The following is a 20,006-nucleotide window of genomic DNA, read 5'->3' as shown; positions in this document are numbered from 1 at the left end:
TTTTGATGTCTCTGCCTTTTGTATAGTTTACATAACTGAAATGATGTCTTGACCAGTATAAACTGTTTCTAGATAACATCAAAAGGAAAATTACAAAAATCTTTGAAAGACTGATGGGGTTATCTAGTTAAATGCAGGTGGAGATATAGCCATCCAGTTAGTTCGAGGTGAGGATCTGGTTATTTCATAAAGATGCAATTGAGGCTTTTCTAAAAGGCTACAGATCTCTTTCCCAAAGAGGGACTGCACTATCCCTCAGTGATCACAGACTTGACCTTAAAGCTTATATGTGATTTGAACAAAGAACAAATTGCTGAAATATACTGGCCTCTGGTAGAAGAACAAGATCTGTTTGTCTTTTAACTCCCCTCAAAGGACCAGGACTTACATGGTCAAGATCAAGAGTGTTACAGAGCTGTAGTCCTGGAGTGGAGTTTTCAGACTTTAAAAGCTATTTCATCTATGTGGTAGATCCTCTTTTAGGAGTCTTCCTTCTATTTGGATTAAAAAAAAAATCACTTCAAAGTATCTGTAGATAAAATGAAGAGATTAATTGAATCTTCATTTTTCAAAGAGTCCTCTGGCTATAATGTCAACTAAGGAATAGTGCTGGCAAGTGCAGTTGCTGTCCCTGTTAAGGTTTTCTATGAGTTCTTCCTTGTCTCTTCTCACCGTTAGACTGACGAACATTCAGGGTCAAGATTGGGGAGATACCTGGAAAAGAGGTAGCAATACAGAATTCTAAATGGACCTTTTAGAGTCCTGCTCCCTGGTAGACATGCCTTGTATAACCCTTTCTTCTTGAGTGTGGGCAGAATCTGAATATGATGAGGTATAGCTTTGTGATTAGGTTAGTAATCAGTTGACTTTAAGCTAACCAAGCAGAGGTTAACCATACCTAATCAGGTGAGCCCTTAAAAGAGATTGAGTGCTTCTTGAAGTTGGAGAGATTCAAAGTATGAGATAAAATCTCCCAGACTTGAAGGAACAAGCTGCTCTGGTATGAGAGGGCCACATGGTGCAAATCTGAGAACAGCCCATGGTTGCTAACTTGCAAGAAAAAGGAGATCTTGATCATACAACTACAGATAATTGAATTAATTTAACAACCAAGGAGCTTGGAAGAGGACTCTGAGCTTCATATGAGAACATAGTCCAGTCAGTATCTTGATTGCATTCTTATGACACTAACCAGAGAACCCCAATTATGCCATACCTAGACTTGCTGACCTATAGAACTGTGCTATGCTTAATCACTCAGTCGTGTCCAACTCTTTGTGACCCTATGGACTGTAGCCCACCAGGCTCCTCTGTCCATAGGGATTCTCCAGGCAAGAATACTGGAGTGGGTTGCCATGCCCTCCTCTACAGGATCTTCCCAACCCAAGGATCGTGCCAGGTTTCCTGCATTGCAGGCAGACTCTTTACCATCTGAGCCACCAGGGAAGACCTATAGAACTAGGAAATAATAAATGGACATTATTTTAAACTGCTGTTGGTGGTAATTTGTTTCACAGCAACAGAAAACAAATTAATTGACCAATACATTTTTAGTTTCAGCTGAACCTCCTATCAAAAGGTATACTTGGTGCCTGTCTATTCAGGATAGAACAAGAATTTATGCTTGCTCACTGCTCCACCTCAAGCATGTTTCTTCATCAGGAATCTTTAGATATATTCCCCCTATCCATATGCATTTAACTAATCAGGAGTTATTTTTATCACAAATTGTCTTTCTCATAACATAGAAGATATTCTAACTTTTACCCACAGAGGCCTGGTAGCCAGTCAAACTATGATGCCTGCTCTATAGCAGGAACCTGAAAGGAGTTCTCCTGAATCATCCAGAGTCTGTTTCATCTTACCAAAGCCAGAGTTTATTCCACATCAAATTTGGGACTGAAGTTTTTTTTTTTTTTTTTTTTTTTAATGATAATTTTTATGTGGAGCATTTCGTAATACACTTCCTCTGGAGACCAGTGGAAGTAATTCTTACCATAACGGACAAGAACAGGGCTGCTGCTGCTGCTGCTAAGTCGCTTCAGTCGTGTCCGACTCTGTGTGACCCCATAGACGGCAGCCCACCAGGCTCTGCCGTCCCTGGGATTCTCCAGGCAAGAATACTGGAGTGGGTTGCCATTTCCTTCTCCAGTGAAGAACAGGGCTAGTGGAGAATAAATATATTTTTTATATATCTTAAAAACATTGTTCTTTTGATGCTTTACTAGCCAATATATTTATGTCTGAGCTGACATTCTCTATAGCAATAAGAAGAAGTTATGAATATGGAAAAATATCCCAAGTCAAGTATGGCACAGATATAAAGACAGGTAGATGTAAGAAAAATTTAAATATAGTATTTATAAACTCTTTTAGTACTTTAGTATATTCTTGTGCTAAAAAGTGTCTTTTCCTGAACTGATTTTCAAACTTTTAGTATGACAAGGAAAAGAAATTGGCAATGTTAAGAACTGGAATAAGAGGAACAACAATCTGTATTTGCAAATAAGATAATCATTTGCAGGGAAAACCCTAAAGCAGGGGTTCCAGACCCCCAGGCCATGACTAGTACCAGTCCACCAGCTGGTAGGAAACAGGCCACATAGCAGGAGGTGAGTGACGGGGCAAGCAAGCAAAGCTTCCTCTGTCATTCCCCATGGTTCTCATTGCTGCCTGAACCGCCCTCTCCCTTTTCCACAATTTTTGTGGAGAAACTGTTGCCCACAAAACTGGTCCCTGGTGGCAAAAAGGTTGGGGACCGCTGCCCTAAAGAAGCTACAGATATTACTAGGAATAATTGGAAGTTTTAGCAAGGTATCACTTCTATACTAACAGAAAACCTGCAAAACTAAATAGAAGACTCCATTTACAGTAATATTAGGAGTTTTCAGTAGTCACTAGTTATCACTCTAACAGAAGGTATACAATACTTTTATGGAGAAAATCATTAAACTTTATTGAGAGGTAAAAATTATTGTGAGATTGATCATATATGGTCAGCTGATCTTTGACAAGGATGCCAAAAACACAGAGTTGGAAAAGATTCATCTTTTCCATAACCGGTGTTGGGATAATAGGATATTCATTTGCAAAGAATGAAATTGGACCCTGACGTAATTCTGAACCATACAGAAACATTTTCTGTGACTGCACAACATAATTTTGGGCTATACACAAAAGTCAACTCAAAATGGATTAAAGACTTCACCATAAGACTTGAAACTTTAACACTCTAAGAGGAAAACTTAAAGGAGAAGCTTTTTGGTAGTGGCCTTGGCAATGATTTTTTTCAACAACAAGAACAGTCAACAAAAGGAAAAATGAAGAAGTAGAATTAAACTAAAAACCTTTTGTACAACAAAGGAAGCTATCAACACAATGAAAAAGCAACCTATGGAATGGAGAAAATATTTGCAAGTCACATATATGATAAAGGGTAATCCAAAATAAAGAATTCCTGCAGCTCATTAGTAAAACCCCAAACCAACAAAAACCAAATAACCCATTTTAAGAGTAAGCAAAGAAACTGAATAAATAGGAAGAAGTACTCTGTGTTACTAATCATCAGGTAAGTACAAATCAAAACCACAATGAGATATCACCTTACACCTGCAAGAATATGTTAAAAAAAAAAACGGAAAGATAACAAATGTTGGTGAGAGTATGGGAAAAAGGAGTCCCTGGTACACTATTCGTGGGAATGAAAATTGGTGCAGCTGCTGGGGAAAACAGTATAGAGGTTCCTCAAAAAATTTAAACTATAATACCATGTGATCTAGCAATCCCACTTTGGGATCTGAAGGAATAGAAATTAGAATCTCAAAGAGATCTCTGGACTCTCATGTTCAGTGCAGGATTACTCACAATAGCCACATTATGAAAACAACCTAAATGCCTGTGGATAGATGAATGAATAAAGAAAATGTCTGTGGTATTTTGCTATGGCAATTCTAGGAAACTAATACATGACCCCCCCTCTATACTTACATCCCTAGTACCATTCTTAATTTACACTTAATGTGCAAGAGCTTCATGTTACCAGTAGTTTGAAGAGCTAATCATATCCTTAATTTAAAGCAAGGAAGAGAATTATTTAACATCTTGCCAGATGGTGAAAGAATAGTTATTTTGTCTAGAGATTACCTGCATTTTACAAAGTAGGCTATGAGTATGTATCTTGTGTCTAAGTGTCTCATTACACTGGAGCTTTTTCCAGCTTGTCAGCTCTTCTGTTAATCACCTCTGGGCCCTCATGTTTTACACCTGTAAATGATTATAATCAAATCCAGAAAGGGTGCTTTTGATTCTGTATCTAACACTTGAAAAGACAGTGAGCAAAACTCAATTCCTGGTGCTGAGACTGCATGGAATTCCTTTCCTCAGGAGAAAACAGAAAGAATATTTTTAATAATTAAAATAGCTGCATAGTTTTAGGCAGAAAGGACCTCTAAAGGAAAAGGGAGGAATAGCTTTCCATTATTGATTTTATTATGCTGCCTTAAAAAAAGAAAGAGAATATAGAAAGTTAGCAGTCTATCCTATAATATTATTTTACCTTCATTTGAAGTACAAACTGTTTGGTGGATGTGTATGACTCATCCAGTGTAGCTATCAACATGGTGTGAATTAAGGTTGGGTCTGTACTGTCCCAAATACCTACTGCCTTTCTGACTCCATCATAACATCTGTCCTTTCTGTAGCTAGTACCACCCTGTACAACCTGCTCTTGATACAGAACTGGGACCCAGGTTCGCAACAGACCTGGAAAAGTAACATTTTTGGAAATCTTCCCACTTAGAAATAGGGCTTCCCTTGTAGCTCACCGCTAAAGAATCCACCTGCACTGCAAGAGACCCTGGTTCGATTCCTGGGTTGCGAAGATCCCCTGGAGAAGGGATAGTATACCCACTCCAGTATTCTTGGGCTTCCCTGGTGGCTCAGCTGGTGAAGAATCTGCCTGCAGTGTGGGAGAACTGGGTTCAACCCCTGGGTTGGGAAGAGCCCTTGGAGAAGGGAATGGCTACCCACTCTAGTATTCTGGCCTAGAGAATTCCATGGGCTGTATATCTGCGGGGCCACGAAGAGTGGGACATGACTGAGCAACTTTCACTTTCCCTTTTTTTCCCACTTTCCACTTAAAAATAAATGCTTGTTGAAAGAAGGAAGAAGTTAGGACTATGAGTCACTGCAGTGGGGCAATCCAAACAGCTAAGGAAATGGATTGGGACACTAGATATTTTGAGTGTAGATAAAGACATTTAGTTATAAAGTGGTACACAAACTCTAAAGACTATGAAGATGTTGGAAACCAGCATAAACAGTCTCATAGTTTTGTCTAGAATCAGAAAGGGAAGCTATCCTAGAAACTCTCTGGATTTTTCCAGGAATAACTCTTAAAATATGTTGTACATTCATGGAATACTTTAAGAACTGAGAAGATTCCGGGACTTCCCTGGTGGTCCAGCAGTTAAGATTCTGTGCTTCTAGCACAGGGGACATGAGTTCAATCCCTGATCAGGGAAGATCCCATATGCCTTGTGGCCAAAAAATAAAATTTTTTAAATGTAAGATTTTTCATCTTTACAGTTAATTTTCAGATTATTATTTAATATGTATTTTGAGCTTGTGTGTATGTAATTTAAACAGCACGTCATTTGGGGAGATCCATTGTGAAATGATTGGTTAATTCAGTGAAAATCAAACTGTTTAAGTTGACCAGTTAATTGACAGTTCAATTTTATATATTGATAAACAGAGGAAATTTCTACCTACAGAGCATTTTGAGAATGAATAAAGTTGGTGGATGGTTAATAAAATAATTTGTATACATACCAACCTCTGTGCAAATTGGCAGTTTTGCATACTGTGAATGTAACTTGGAGGTACTAGAAGGAGTTATATGGATGTACAACACCAAGAGCTTATTATTTGTAAATACAGTAGAGCAAAACAGCAAGATTTAGGGTTTAAATTATACAGAAAAGGTCAAGGAGTCAGGATAAAGGATGTCAGACCTTGTGTACATTAAACATTCTTTTTTTCTGGATTTGAACTGATGGAGAGGATGGGATGGTTTTATTTATTTTTTTAAGTTCATTCCAATTTTCCTGTAAGATGGTACCAAAAAACCCCTGAACTTTTTGGTATATAATTTTATTATTTATTTATTTTTGGCTATGCTGGGTCTTCGTTCCTGTGCAGGCTTTTCTCCAGTTGCAGCAAGCAGGGGCTACTCTTTAGTTTCAGTATGCGGGCTTCTCATTGTGGTGGCTTCTTTTGCTGCAGAGCACAGGCTTTAGGGTGCATGGGCTTCAGTAGTTAGGGCATGTGGGCTCAGTAGTTGTGACTCCCAGGCTCTACAGCACAGGCTCAATAGTTGTAGCACACAGACTAAGTTTTTCTGCGCCATGTGGGATCTCCCCAGATCAGGGATCAAACTGGTGTCTCCTGCATTGGCAGGTGGATTTACCACTGAGCCACCAGGGAAGCCCCGTGATGGCTTTGAAATGGCATTCAAGGTCAAAAATAAAAATCCTACTGAATCAAGAGCCAGGAAGAAGGTATGGGAATGTCCCTGTTGTGCTAGCATTGGTGTTACAATGTCCTGCACTAAAGATGCATTTGCATCATGGGAAATTCCATAAGACCTCATGTAGCATGATTTCTTAATTCATTTTCAAAGCCAAAATGGAATAGAAGCAACAAATATCATGTCTGAGGTCCCGGCTTCTAGATCCAGTTCTGAAAAATAATAGTTGCTATATGGTCTTGGGTGTATAGCCCTCTGTTTTCATTTCCTTAAAATAAAAAAAAAAACACTAATTGGAAATGGTCTTTTCATACCTCTTTCAAAGTTCTAAAGATCTTAGACATCTAAGGTGAATAATTTTTGTTTTACATTCCCTATCAGCATTCTTGATTCAAATTTTAGCATTCCATTTAACTAACTATAGTACCTTAGACAGAATAATTTAACATCTTAGTTGTTTCCTCACCTTGAAAAATGGGGTTGATATTTAATAATAGATGGAAAGGTGCTATATATAATTGGGCACATAGTAGACCACCAGTAAATGTTGCCCTTCCTTCTGATTCAATAATTCATATTTATACATTAGTATAATATGAGACATTTTTATCTACTTTTGTCCGTTTAGTTTAGGTTATAAATGTGGATTTCTACCTGCATTTCAGAAATTCCAAAATTTGAAATTGTGTATTCTTAGGAAAAGCTGGTAGGCTTGTGATCTACTTTATATTCTTTTTATTCTGGCTCCCACCACAGATTTTACACCCACATCTCGCCCCCACACCCTTGTGACTGCCAGTTTATTTGCTGGACTTGCATGCTCCCAGCACACCCCTCTGCTCAGGAGTGAGGTGGCTCATCGAGGGAGAAAGTTTAAATTTGCTGAAGCCATCTGTCTTTTGTTGGAGGAAGCAATTTAGCCATAAGTTGTAGCTACTGTTTTAACAGATTTACAAATAGTTAGGGCAGGTCTGGCACAGGCCCAAGTAACCAACTGGACTCATGTGTACTAATTTAAGACCCACTGCCAGGAAGACAACTTCCTTTAGATACATCAGGCTTTGTTATTTGCAGGATGTCAGTTAAGGTAACTGGAATAGAAGATGGAGAACACAGAGGACAGGAAGGTAGGACTGATATTTTACTTGTTCTGAGGGAGGTGTCTGTGTGAATTTGTGGAAATCTGTTTCATTGGGTTGGAATATTTTTGAGTTCAGCTCACCTCACATTAATAAAGAATTGAACTTCAACCATCATGTTTTACTGTGGACAATTAAGAGTGAGGTCATTTATCAACTTGTGTAATTTATGGTAAGACATCAGTCTTGATAACTTTTATGACTTCCTGATAACTTTTATGTATATTGATAACTCTTTATTTACTTATTATCTGCCTTCTCTACATAAAGGTAAGCTTTGGTAAGGCAGGGGCTCCTTTTTGTTCTGTTCACAACTATATCTCCAGTGCCTAGAACAGTGGTTGGCACGTGGTCAGTATAATTAGATATTTGCCAAATGGAGGGACTGGATACAATGTTTGAATGTTGAAAACTTAGAGGAGTTGGTAGACTAAGGCCTGAGGCCCACATCCACCCTGCCACCAGTTTTTGTGAGTAAAGTTTTATTGAAACACAGCCATGCCCCTTTGTTTACAGACTATTTGTAGTTGCAGTGCAACTCAGGCTCAAGTAATTTTGACAGAGACTGTATGATCCGTGAAACCTAAAATCTCTACTCTTTGGGAATTTACAGGCCTGGCTTAAAGTGTGGACTCTGAGATCTGGCACATCTGGGGTTCTTTTCTGACCACTTAGCTGTGATTTAAACTGAGATTGGAGTTCAGTCACTGGAAAAAGATAATAATGATTCTTGTCTCAATGAATGATTGTTAATGGTCACTGAGATGAAGCGTTAGATAAACAGGGAATTAGCTGCTGTTAGGGAGCCCTGTGCGGTAAGCATTTATTTGCAGGACACTAGCCAAATGGAAGTGACCAAGGCCGGGCAACTGAAAAGTGCTTGGAGTTTTTCTCCACTCTCTGTTTGCTCCGATACTATTGTCATCTAGTCGTTCCTGCTGTAAGATGCTCATTTTAAAAACATAGTTTTTAGAAATAACCATTGTTTTATTATCATGCTGTGCTGTGTGGTGGCTAAGTCGCTTCTGACTCTTTGCGACCCCATGGACTGTAGCCGCCAGGCTCCTTCGTCCGTGGGATTTCCCAGGCAAGAATACTGGGGTGGGTTGTCATTTCCTTCTCCAGGGGATCTTCATAGTTGCTACTGAAACTGCATCTTCAGAGGTCAGAATACAATTTAATTTTTATTAGGTTCTACTTCATTTAAATTAAAAAGAGAAATAGCATAATTTCTATTTATGGATGTACTTTCACAAATACATTCCCCTAAAGGAGACCAAAATGCTAAAGCAAAAAAAAAAAAAAAAAAAAACCAAACTACTGCTATAAGCTGATGAAAAATTATATCCATTTATCTCTCATAAGATTAATACATTTTTGAATATTTGGAAAATATAAAGGATTGTAATAAAAATGGTTAAAAATTATATTTCCACTACCCAGAGAGAAATTTGATTTTTAATGTGTTTTCTCCCATTTAAAAGTTGGAGGTGTAAAATTAATTTTCTTTTGCCACCTTAATTTGATAAATATTGTCCTAAGGCATAAAAGCATTTTAAGCGTAAATTTTGATATTTTTACTAATTTTATATTTTAAGAAAATGTCAGCCTTTTGGAGAAGTGCAAAAATAACTCAGTGGACACCTGTATATGCTTCACTTGGAATAACCTGTTTTTAAGTGTTGCCAGGTTAGTTTTATCTCCCTCTACAGTTTTATTTTTGTGAGTCCTAAACATGATTTTTAGTGACTGTACCTATGTAATCTTGTGTGTGTATCATAATTAGCCATTCTCTTATTATGGCTATTTAGTTTCTTTTACCTTTTTTTTTTTCCCCATTTAAAATTAGTTTGATGAACATACATGTCGAGTACTATACATATGGGATCTTGTTTTTAAAACCATAACTGTATTGTATAGATACTACAGAAGCAAAGATTAAAGCTTGGAGAGTTTAAGTAACTTATCAAGAAGCAGTGGAGCTGAAACTTGAATCCAGGTCTGCTGGATTCCAAACTGTTTTTAGTCATTTCCTAGACCTGCCTGTCTGCGCTCTGCTAGATGGTAGGTCTTCTGCAAACTCTTCCTGACTTCATTTCTCTACTCTTCCCGGTCTCTTGTCGCCCCCTCTTTCTCAGTGGGTCAGTAGGCTATTTTGGCTTCACTTCTTCACTTGTCTCCCCATCATATTAGACTGTGACAACCTTTTAGCTGGGTCTGTGTTAGTCACTTAACATCTCTGGCTTCTGTCACACAGTAGCTGCTCAAAAAACTTGGATAAAGAAATGAATAGTTGAAAGTGTCTTTTTTAAAAAAAAATACTGGAGTATAGTTGATTTATACATTGTGATAATTTCAGGTGTACAGCAAAATGATTCAGTTATACATATATTCATTCTTTTTCAGATTCTTCTCCAATATAGGTTATTACAGAATATTGGGTAGAGTTAGTAACGCATATTACTAAATAACTCTTCATCACTTTTGTACTAGTATAATTTTGTTAGCAGGATTTCTGGTACTGAGCTCAGTGCACACTCACTAGCATTGAGAACTTCAACAACTTGAAGAACATGTTTTTGAACCATCTTGTATCCCCATCATTCGTCCACATTTCTATATCCCATTTTCTTAAATGCGTATTTTTACACACAGTCACTCTTTTCATAATAAAATGTGTGTTCATTTAAAAATTGTGAAATTGAGAGACATAAAAAGAGAAAACAGTATTAAAACTTCCAAAATTCTGAAACTTTTTTGATTAAAAAAACCTTCTGATGTTTTTGCATCTTTAAAAGTAAGCCATGTGTTACATCTTTCTTTATTGAAATAATATTTACTATGACTATTTCCTAAATATTAATGAACTTTTGTAAAACAGATTTTTAAAAATTAAGTAGTATACCATCTTAAGGAAAAGAAAAAAACATACTAATTGTCCAACAACATTCTAGGATTCTAAATATAGTCACAGTGAACAGTCTAGGACATAAATCTTTGGACACAGCAATAAGTACTTGATTTTTAGATGAAAACGTCAGACATACAAATGTTTACATACATATCAGACATACAGAAAAGTGCAGCTATTAATATAATGAACACCCAATATCTATACAGATATTTTTAGGTATTCAATAACTTCACTATTAGGATAGTAACTCCATCTACACATAAAGTAATTAGAAAGAAAGAAATGTTTAGCATCAGAGGAGATATTTATATCTTGATATCCCATAGTTTATGTCAAAATGGATTTTAGGTTTGCCAGTTTCTGCCCATGTATTTTAAACTCTCTCAGATCTATTGTATTTATTCAATTCTTTTTTTTTTTTGTTCCTCTGGGAACACTTATTTCCGTGACTCTATCATCAAGAACTGGCACAGCTACAGACACAGCTGTGGCTTTTTTAGTTTTAACTAAAAACTCATCATTCACATTTTCTTGAACCCAGCTGGATGTGTTCATGCTTCCTAGTTGGTAGCACTGTGATACGACCGTTTATTTAAGTATATACTGATGATAAACACGGGGTGAAATCCTTATGAATTATCAGATGTTACTTCTATCGTCTTGTGCTGTTTGGAGAGTTACACATTGCTTTTGTGCTTGCTCAGTCATGTCCAACTCTTTGTGACCCCTCGGACTGTAGCCTGCCAAGCTCCTTTGTCCATGGGATTCTCCAGGCAAAAATACTGGAGTGTGTTGCCATTTCCTCCTCCAGGGGATCTTTCTGACCCGGGATCAAACTTGCATCTCCTGCATTGGCAGGAAGATTCTTTACTACTAAGCAACCTGGGAAGCCCAATACAATGCTTTCACTGCCACTAATTTCAACAAGGAAAGGAGTGGACATCATAATGGTACAAATTTTATTATTTTATTCTTAGGAATAAAATTATTTAGTTAGTTATTTTATTCTTAGGATCCTCTGCTTCTTTGATCTACAAGTTAGATCCTCTCATTTGTAGTCTGCATCCCAATACTGACCTTGTTTATTGTGCTGGCTATTTGAAATTTCATGTAAAGTATAACAGAAATTCAGTTCAGTTCAGTTGCTCAATCATGTCTGACTCTTTGCGACCCCATGGACTGCAGCACTCCAGGCTTCCCTGTCCATCACTGACTCCCAGAGTTTACTCAAACTCATGTCCATTGAGTCGGTGATGCCATCCAACCGTCTCATCGTCTGTTGTCCACTTCTCCTCCCGCCTTCAATCTTTTCCAGCATCAGGGTCTTTTCAGATGAGTCAGTTCTTCACATCAGGTGGCCAAAGTATTGGAGTTTCAACTTCAACATCAGACCTTCCAATGAACACCCAGGATTGATCTCCTTTAGGATGGACTGGTTGGATCTCCTTGCAGTCCAAGGGACTGTCAAGAGTCTTCTCCAACACCACAGTTCAAAAGCATCAATTCTTTGGTGCTCAGGTTTCTTTATAGTCCAACTCTCACATCCATACATGACTACTGGGAAAACCATAGCCTTGACTAGATGGACCTTTGTTGGCAATGTAATGACTCTGCTTTTTAATATGCTGTCTAGGTTGGCCATAACTTTTCTCCCAAGGAGTAAACATCTTTTAATTTCATGGCTGCAGTCACCATCTGCAGTGATTTTAGAGCCCAAGAAAATAAAGTCTCTCACTGTTTCCATTGTTTCCCCATCTATTTGCCATGAAGTGATGGGACCGGATGCCATGATCTGAGTTTTCTGAATGTTGAGCTTTAAGCCAACTTTTTCACTCTCCTCTTTCACTTTCATCAAGAGGCTCTTTAGTTCTTCTTCACTTTCTGCCATAAGGGTGGTGTCATCTGCATATCTGAGGTTTTTAAAAGTACATAAATGCTGCATTTGCTGAAATACATCATCTCATCCCCTTACCAGGCAGTTAATTCCAAAGAATTTAAAAAATTAACATAATTAATGTGGTTTCCCTTCTTTATTTAATAGTGGAAAGATTAACCCTGCCACACATTAAAATGTTTGTTTCTTCATTTCTCACTGCTGTTGCTTTTGATTTCGTTTCTTATTAACTTTTAGCTTACTTTTTGATTTCATATCTTATTTATGTTAATTGTGCATTACCCTTCTTAAGCTATGCTGACACTGATATTGAAGGGAATGGGGCAGATGAAGGAGTTTCAGCAGGATTTTAGCAACTACTTCAAAATTTATATTTATATGTGTATTTTTGATGCTTAGGTCTAGGGAACTCTAGGAAAAGAACAGACAAAATTCTCTTCAGAGATCAAAAGCAGCTATCAGTGAATGAAAACCTTTAAAAATGTTGCCTCCATCCTTTTTTTTCCCCCTTTGCATTACATGTATAGAAATCTATGGCTTAGTTGTGTTTTGTGTTTACACATTTCAGGTTCTGTAGCAGCACAATTTGGCACTTCTTTCTCATTTTCCCTGTGCAAAAGAGTCACCTGCACCTCGGAACTAGGAGACTGTGGGGTGGGGACTGTGCTCACTATGATCCCTGGAGGACTTGGGGGATGCTTAACCATTATCTCATTTTATAGAAGAAGTTTAAGGTGAAAGAAGGCACTTACCTAGAACCCACATTTACTGAATTACAATGCCAAGGGCAAATACTGGTCTTCTGATCCTCACATTTAAGCCCCTTTAGGCGAGGCAGCAAAAGAGACACAGATGTACAGAACAGACTTTTGGGAGTCTGTGGGAGAAGGCAAGGGTAGCATGATTTGAGAGAATAACATTGAAACATGTATATTATCATATATGAAATAGACTGTCAGTCCAGGTTCGATGTGTGAGACAGGGTGCTCAGGGCTGTTGCACTGGGATGACCCTGAGGGATGGGATGGGGAGGGAGGTGGGAGGAGGATCAGGATGAGGAATACATGTACATCCATGGCTGATTCATGTGAATGTATGGCAAAAACCACTACAATATTGTAAAGTAATTAGCCTCCAATTAAAAGAAAAAAAAAAAAAAAGACTTAGTGTCCGTGGTTTCTTTACTCCACTGTTGTTTTTGCCTTGGGGTGATAGCTCTCACAAAGGTAAGAGTTCTGGAGTGATACTTTTGGTATTTCCATACTAAAAGGATTTTATATGAATGATCCTAAAATGTTTGATATGTATTTTTTCTTCCTAGGATTCATACCTGTGTGTAGCCTTGGAGTGGCTCAAGTGGGCAGGATGAACTTTGGAAAGGATGTCAGCACCTTGAAATATTTCACCATCTGTGGCTTACAAGAGGGCTATGAGCCATTTGCCGTTAACACAAATAGGGATATTACCATGTGGCTGAGCAAGAGGCTTCCTCAATTTCTCCCAGTTCCATCAAACCATGAACATATTGAGGTTTGCTTTTTCTTTAAAACTTGGACCATTGGCCAAAACCAGGAGTGGGAGTTCCTACTTGGACAATTACTGTCATTTACTTAAAATGATGGTTCTAATGTGTTCAATTATAGGGGAATCTAAGGATAGAATTACCCTCTGATTTTAGGTACTGTGTGAGAGGCTGATTAGATTGATTAACTATGGTTGACCCTGGAACAACTTTGTGGTTAATTTGCATATAATTTATAGTTGGCCCTCTGCTTCTGAGGATTCAACCAACTATGGATTATGTAGTGCCCATGATAGTGTTTCCCCTTGAAAATATCAACATCTTAGTGGATCCAAGCAGTTCAAACCTTCATTGTTCAAGGGTCAACTGTATGTAATTCTTTTTTTAATATATATATATTGGCAATGGCAGGCTCAATCTGAGTATATACAGTTGTAACATGAATTTCCCAGATTGTCTTCTGAGTTAGAAGCAGAACTGTGAGAATATCCTTACACAGCCATCCCTATGTTTAATGATCTCATTGATAAAATTATGCCACGAATGGGCCATCTCTGGGGTTTTAAAGGTGTGATGCACCTTTAAAGGGGTTTTGGAATCAGGAAGTCAACAGTGCTGTGCATCTGAATAATTGCTTCTTCATTTGCTAGGTGACCAGAATAGATGGGACCATAGACAGTTCCCCATGTTTAAAGGTCACTCAGAAGTCCTTTGGCTCTCAGAACAGCAGCATGGATATCATGTTTTATCGTCTGAGCATGCCCATCGAGTGTGCAGAGGTCTTCTCCAAGACTGCAGCTGGAGGGATCCCTGGTACCGGCCTCTTTGGGCCCAAGAATGATCTGGAGGATTATGATGTGGATTCGGACTTTGAGGTTCTCATGAAGACAGCTCACGGCCATCTGGTACCAGATCGAGGAGACAAAGACAAAGAAGCTACAAAACCAGAGTTTAATAACCACAAAGATTATGCTCAGGAAAAACCTTCTCGTCTGAAACAGAGGTCATTGATATATGCAAAATGATTTTTAAATTTTTTGTAATTTCAATTTTGTAAATGATTTTAAATATGTAGTTATTTTGTGGGGTCACAGGAGAGGAAGGGATGTCCAAAGTCAATTTGTTCTACCTCTTCTTCCTTCTTTATATACCAAGGATCCTACAGAAGAGTGAAGCAGACTATTTGCCATCTGATTTGTTAGCACTAACAATCTATCTCAAGAGTTACTTTTCCTATAATTTTTTTTTTATTGTGGCAAAACTAAAATTTGCCATCATAACCATTTTTAAGTGTACAATTCAGTAGTGCTAAATGTATTCACATTGTTGTGAAATAGATCTCTGGAACATTTTTAGTTTGCAAAACTGAAACTCTACACCCATGTAACAGCGTTCCCTTTCCAACCTATGCCAACCCCTGCTCATCTCCACTTTTTGTTTCTATGATTTTGACTGCTTTAGATACCTCATATAAACAAAGTCATACAGTATTTGTCTTTTTGTGACTGACTTATGTAGCATATTGTCTTCAAGGGTCATGTGTGTTGCAGCATATGTCAGAATTCACTTCCTTTTTAAGGCTGAACAATATTCCAGTGTGTGTATATACACCACATTTTGTTTATCCATTCATCCACTGATGGCCATTTAGAGTGATTCATGCTGTTATGAACATGGATGTGCAAATAGCTTTTCATGACCCTACTTTCAGTTCCTTTGGATATATACTCAAAAGTAGGATGCCTAGTGGTTCTGTATTTAAATTCTTGAGGAAAAAAATTATTGTACTCTATAGTAGTTGTACCATTTTACAATTCTGTCACCACTGCACAAGGGTCTCAATTTCTCCATATCCTTGTCCACCATTGTTACTTTCTGTTTTTTTTTTTGCTAGTAGCCATCCTAAATGGTGTAAAGTGATATCTCATTGTAGATTTCATTTCCATGTCCCTGATGATTAGTGATGTTGAACATCTTTTTATATGCTTATTGGTCATTTGTATATCATGTTTAGGGAAATGTCTATTCAACTTCTTGCACATTTTTTTTTCTTTGACTGGGTGATTTTGCTTTTTTGTTACTGATTTGTAGGAGTTCTTTATATATTCTAGATACTAAGCTATCTTCAGATATATGATTTGTAAGTACTTTCTCCCAAGAGTTAGTTTTTAAAAAATGTTTCCATTTACAGCATTAGTTTAAGTATTCTATCTTTATATTCTAAATAGCATTTTTAGTATTTTATTTTAAATAGTATTTTTAATGGAGAAGAAGGCAAATTGTTTTTAGCATCCTTTCTTACAATAAATGCAAATTTCTCTACCTCAGCATTATTGCCAGTGCTCTGGTTCCTATAATTATTTATTGTAAGAGTCTGCCTTGTGCATTGATGGGTGGTTAGCAGTATCCTTGGCCTCCACCACTGGATGCCAGGGGCACACTCCACCAGTTGTTACAACCAAAAATATCTCCAGATATTGTCAGATGCCCTCTTGGGGGTTAATCATACTGTTTGACAACCAGTCTACTAAGTTAATTATATGTTCATGTTTAAGACAGGCAGAACATTTTAAAGTTGCTTATTCCTAATCATCTAATATATTTCAGGTTTTTGCTTCGAAGAACAAAGCCAGATTATAGCACCAGCCATTCTGCAAGACTCACTGAAGATGTCCTTGCAGATGAGAGGGATGACTACGATTACTTGATGCAAACGTCCACGGTATGAGGTTGCCGCTTTCATCATTTATTTCTGTTTGCCATTGATCATGCTTTACATTTCAAACAGTTAGCTTTGATTCAGATCAAACTCTGGTCCCCTGCATTGTAGGCTGATTCTTTACCATTTGAGCCACCAGGGTAGCCCACTATTTTGCAAGTGTATTTTTAAAATAATTATTCACTTATATTTTAGGGACCAAAAAGTTGAAAAACATGTGTTTTCTGAGGTGATTGTTGTTGTTGTTCAGTCACTAAGTCGTGTCCGACTCTTTGTGACCCCGTGGACTGCAGCACACCAGGTTTCCCCATCCTTCACTGTCTCCCAGAGTTTGCTCAGACTCATGTCCATTGTGTTGGGGTTACTTTCTCTCCATCTCATCCACCCTCTTCTCCTTTTACCTTCAATCTTTCCCAGCATCATGGTCTTTTCCACTGAGTCGGCTCTTCACATCTGGTGGCCAAAGTATTGGAGCTTCAGCTTCACCACCATTCCTTCCAATGAATATTCAAAGTTGATTACCTTTAGGATGGACTGATTGGATCTCCTTGCAGTCCATGGGACTCTCAGAGTCTTCTCCAACATCACAATTCAAAGGCATCAGTTCTTTGATGCTCCACCAAAGTTCAATCATAATTGAACTTATGGTCCAGCTCTCACATCTGTACACGACTACTGGAAAAACCATAACTTTGACTATACGGAACTTTGTTGGCAAAGTGATGTTCTGCTTTTTAATATGCTGTCTAAGTTGGTCAAAGCTTTCCTTCCAAGGAGCAAGCATCTTTTAATTTCATGGCTGCAGTCCCCATCTGCAGTGATTTTGGAGCCCAAGAAAATACAATCTGCCACCATTTCCACCTTTCCCTTTCTATTTACCTGAAATGATGGGACTGGATGCCCTATATTATGCAGGCTACTTTAGGAAAAATAGCCCCTAATGGCACCCTCAGTCCTGATTTTGCTATCCGCTTTCTTGGCAACATTTTAATTTGTCACCTAAGTTTTCCAAGCACCTTGTGTAGTTTTCTTCATCTCAGTGATTTATCTACAAGACCATTTATCATACATTGTTAGACATCAAGTTGTGCTGTCTGCCATTTAAAAATTTTAAAACACTCCTCATAAAACTCCAGATGGAAAAAAAAATACATAGCTGTGTCCCTTGTAAAGTTCCATGTGTTTGAACTTGACTCTCACATATTAGATCTGAACTATTTCAAAGTGATTTTAAGGGGTGATTTTAAGCATCTTATGTTAGTGATAGCTAAAGCAAAGCATATTTAGGGTATAAAACAATATGAAACAGGTCTAAAACAGGTATGAAAACTCTAGAATAGATTAGTGTTCTTGAGTAAGCTTGAAGAATTCAAAGCTTACCTGCCTAATGGACTGATGATTTTATTATGTAAACATTATATATATATACACACACATATATATATACACACACACATACACACACACACACACACACACACACATATATACACATACATATACATCACCATACATTCATACTTGAAAGTATATTTAATAAAAAGGTTCAGATCATCTTTGCTCAAGACAGTCTTTTCTCTTTTTCCCATTATTTCTGAAATAATTTGGGATCTCTGTTTCAAGACTTTTCTTATTTTGCCACATCAGTCCTTTGTGCCTATATCATTTTAATTAGGCCGAGTTATTTCTTTTTTGCTGCTTTAAGCTTTGAGTTTTGTTGCTGTTGTTATAGCCTAATTGAATATACTATTATTTTATTTTTTGTTGAAGTGTAGTTGATTTACAATGTTGTATTGATTTCAGATGTACAGCAAAGTGATTCAGTTATACATATATATATTATATTTTTCAGATTCTTGTCCATCATAGGTTATTATAAGAAAATATAATTTCCTGTGCTATACAGTAGGACCTTGTTTTTTATGCAGTCTATGTATAAAAGCTTCCGTCTGTTAACCTCAGCCTCCCAGCCCATCCCTCTCCCAACCCCTTCCCCCGTGGTAAGCACCAGTCTGTTCTCTATGTCTGAGTTTCTGTTTTTGTTTCATGGATAGGTTCATTTGTGTCATATTTTAGATTCCACATATAAGTGATGTCATAAAGTATTTTTCTTTTTCTTTCTGACTTATTTCACTTAGTATGATGATATCTAGTTGCATTGATGTTGCTGTAAATAGGTCAAATGATTTTAAATAAAAACATATCTTCTTAGGCAACTTAAAGACATTGCAAGTCAAAGTTTTGTTTCTTTTTGCTTTGGTAATACTTGGTGTTGCTATCTTGACAGTACTATTACTCAGTGAGAATCTTTCCTGGACAAGAACCTGCCAATGTCTGGGTGGGCTGGATCACATCTGATTTCCATCAGTATGATACAGGCTTTGACTTGGACAGAGTTCGTACAGTGACCGTGACTCTGGGAGATGAAAAAGGAAAGGTGCACGAAAGGTTGGTTTTTCGTCCATTTTTTGTTACATAAATGATATCTAATAAAAATGCTGATAAACCTAGGCATTGTTTTCTCTTGGATTTTTATACCTAAAATAATATTCTATTTAAAGGAACAATATAACCAAACCGTTAATGTCAATATCCTTTTTGTTATTCAAACAAGCCAGTAAGGTATCTGAATATATTACAAGTGCAAAATCATATAAAGTAAGAGCATTGCATCTTTGGGGATACTAATCATATGTTCCTTCAGGTGACATTGCACATGACTAACGACTTGGGTTGCCATTACTTATCATTCGTTCCAGGCATTAAGAGACAGGTGAATGTGAGGCATTTAGCCTGCAGTCTGGTCTGTATCTTGGGAACTGGTTAGGTGGTGGGGAGAAATATGTGAAGACAGTGTGGGCTAGTGGTTTAGATCAGATGGACACATTTGAACTCCAACTGAGGAGCAGTGGATTCTTTCCTCAGCTTTGCCATTGACTTGCTGTGTGGCTTTGGGTAAGTCAGTTACACTTTCTGTGCCATCCTTTCTCATTTGTAAAACAAACGAAACTCAAACCAAACCTTCAAAATAGTGAAGAAGGCTATCTTCCTTGCAGAATAAGACAAGAGAAGACTTGGCCATTTGCGTCTGCCCTTTGTGCCTATGCATCCTCTCTAATCTGCTGTGATGGCTCTCATAGAAAGAGCCTCTCTTCCCCTAGAATATTACTTTTCTTTTCTACCTGTGTCATTATTTTTGGTGACCAGAAGCTCCCTCTCCTGCCTTCAGGTTGTAACACTTGAACCGCACTGAACTTAGCACTGGAGACAGTGGAATTAGCAAAAAATC

At 37.6% G+C, this 20,006-nt stretch overlaps 1 protein-coding gene across 1 annotated transcript in view; it reads left to right on the top strand.

The window, feature by feature from the left end:
• The window catches only part of RYR2 (ryanodine receptor 2), an 849,571-nt gene that overhangs the window by 553,144 nt on the left and 276,421 nt on the right, over nucleotides 1–20,006 (top strand). Inside the window, exons 30-33 of the mRNA XM_081569302.1 lie at nucleotides 13,798–14,006; nucleotides 14,649–15,001; nucleotides 16,606–16,720; nucleotides 19,005–19,165. Coding sequence (XP_081425428.1) covers nucleotides 13,798–14,006; nucleotides 14,649–15,001; nucleotides 16,606–16,720; nucleotides 19,005–19,165 — 838 coding nt within the window. The remainder of the gene's footprint in view (nucleotides 1–13,797; nucleotides 14,007–14,648; nucleotides 15,002–16,605; nucleotides 16,721–19,004; nucleotides 19,166–20,006) is intronic.

Source organism: Giraffa tippelskirchi, chromosome 2, assembly GCF_054371585.1.
Source record: "Giraffa tippelskirchi isolate mGirTip1 chromosome 2, T2T-mGirTip1v1.2.pri, whole genome shotgun sequence".
Lineage (NCBI taxonomy): Eukaryota > Metazoa > Chordata > Mammalia > Artiodactyla > Giraffidae > Giraffa > Giraffa tippelskirchi.
The sequence above is the reverse complement of the archived record's forward strand: the minus strand, read 5'-3'. Positions and strand labels throughout refer to the sequence as shown.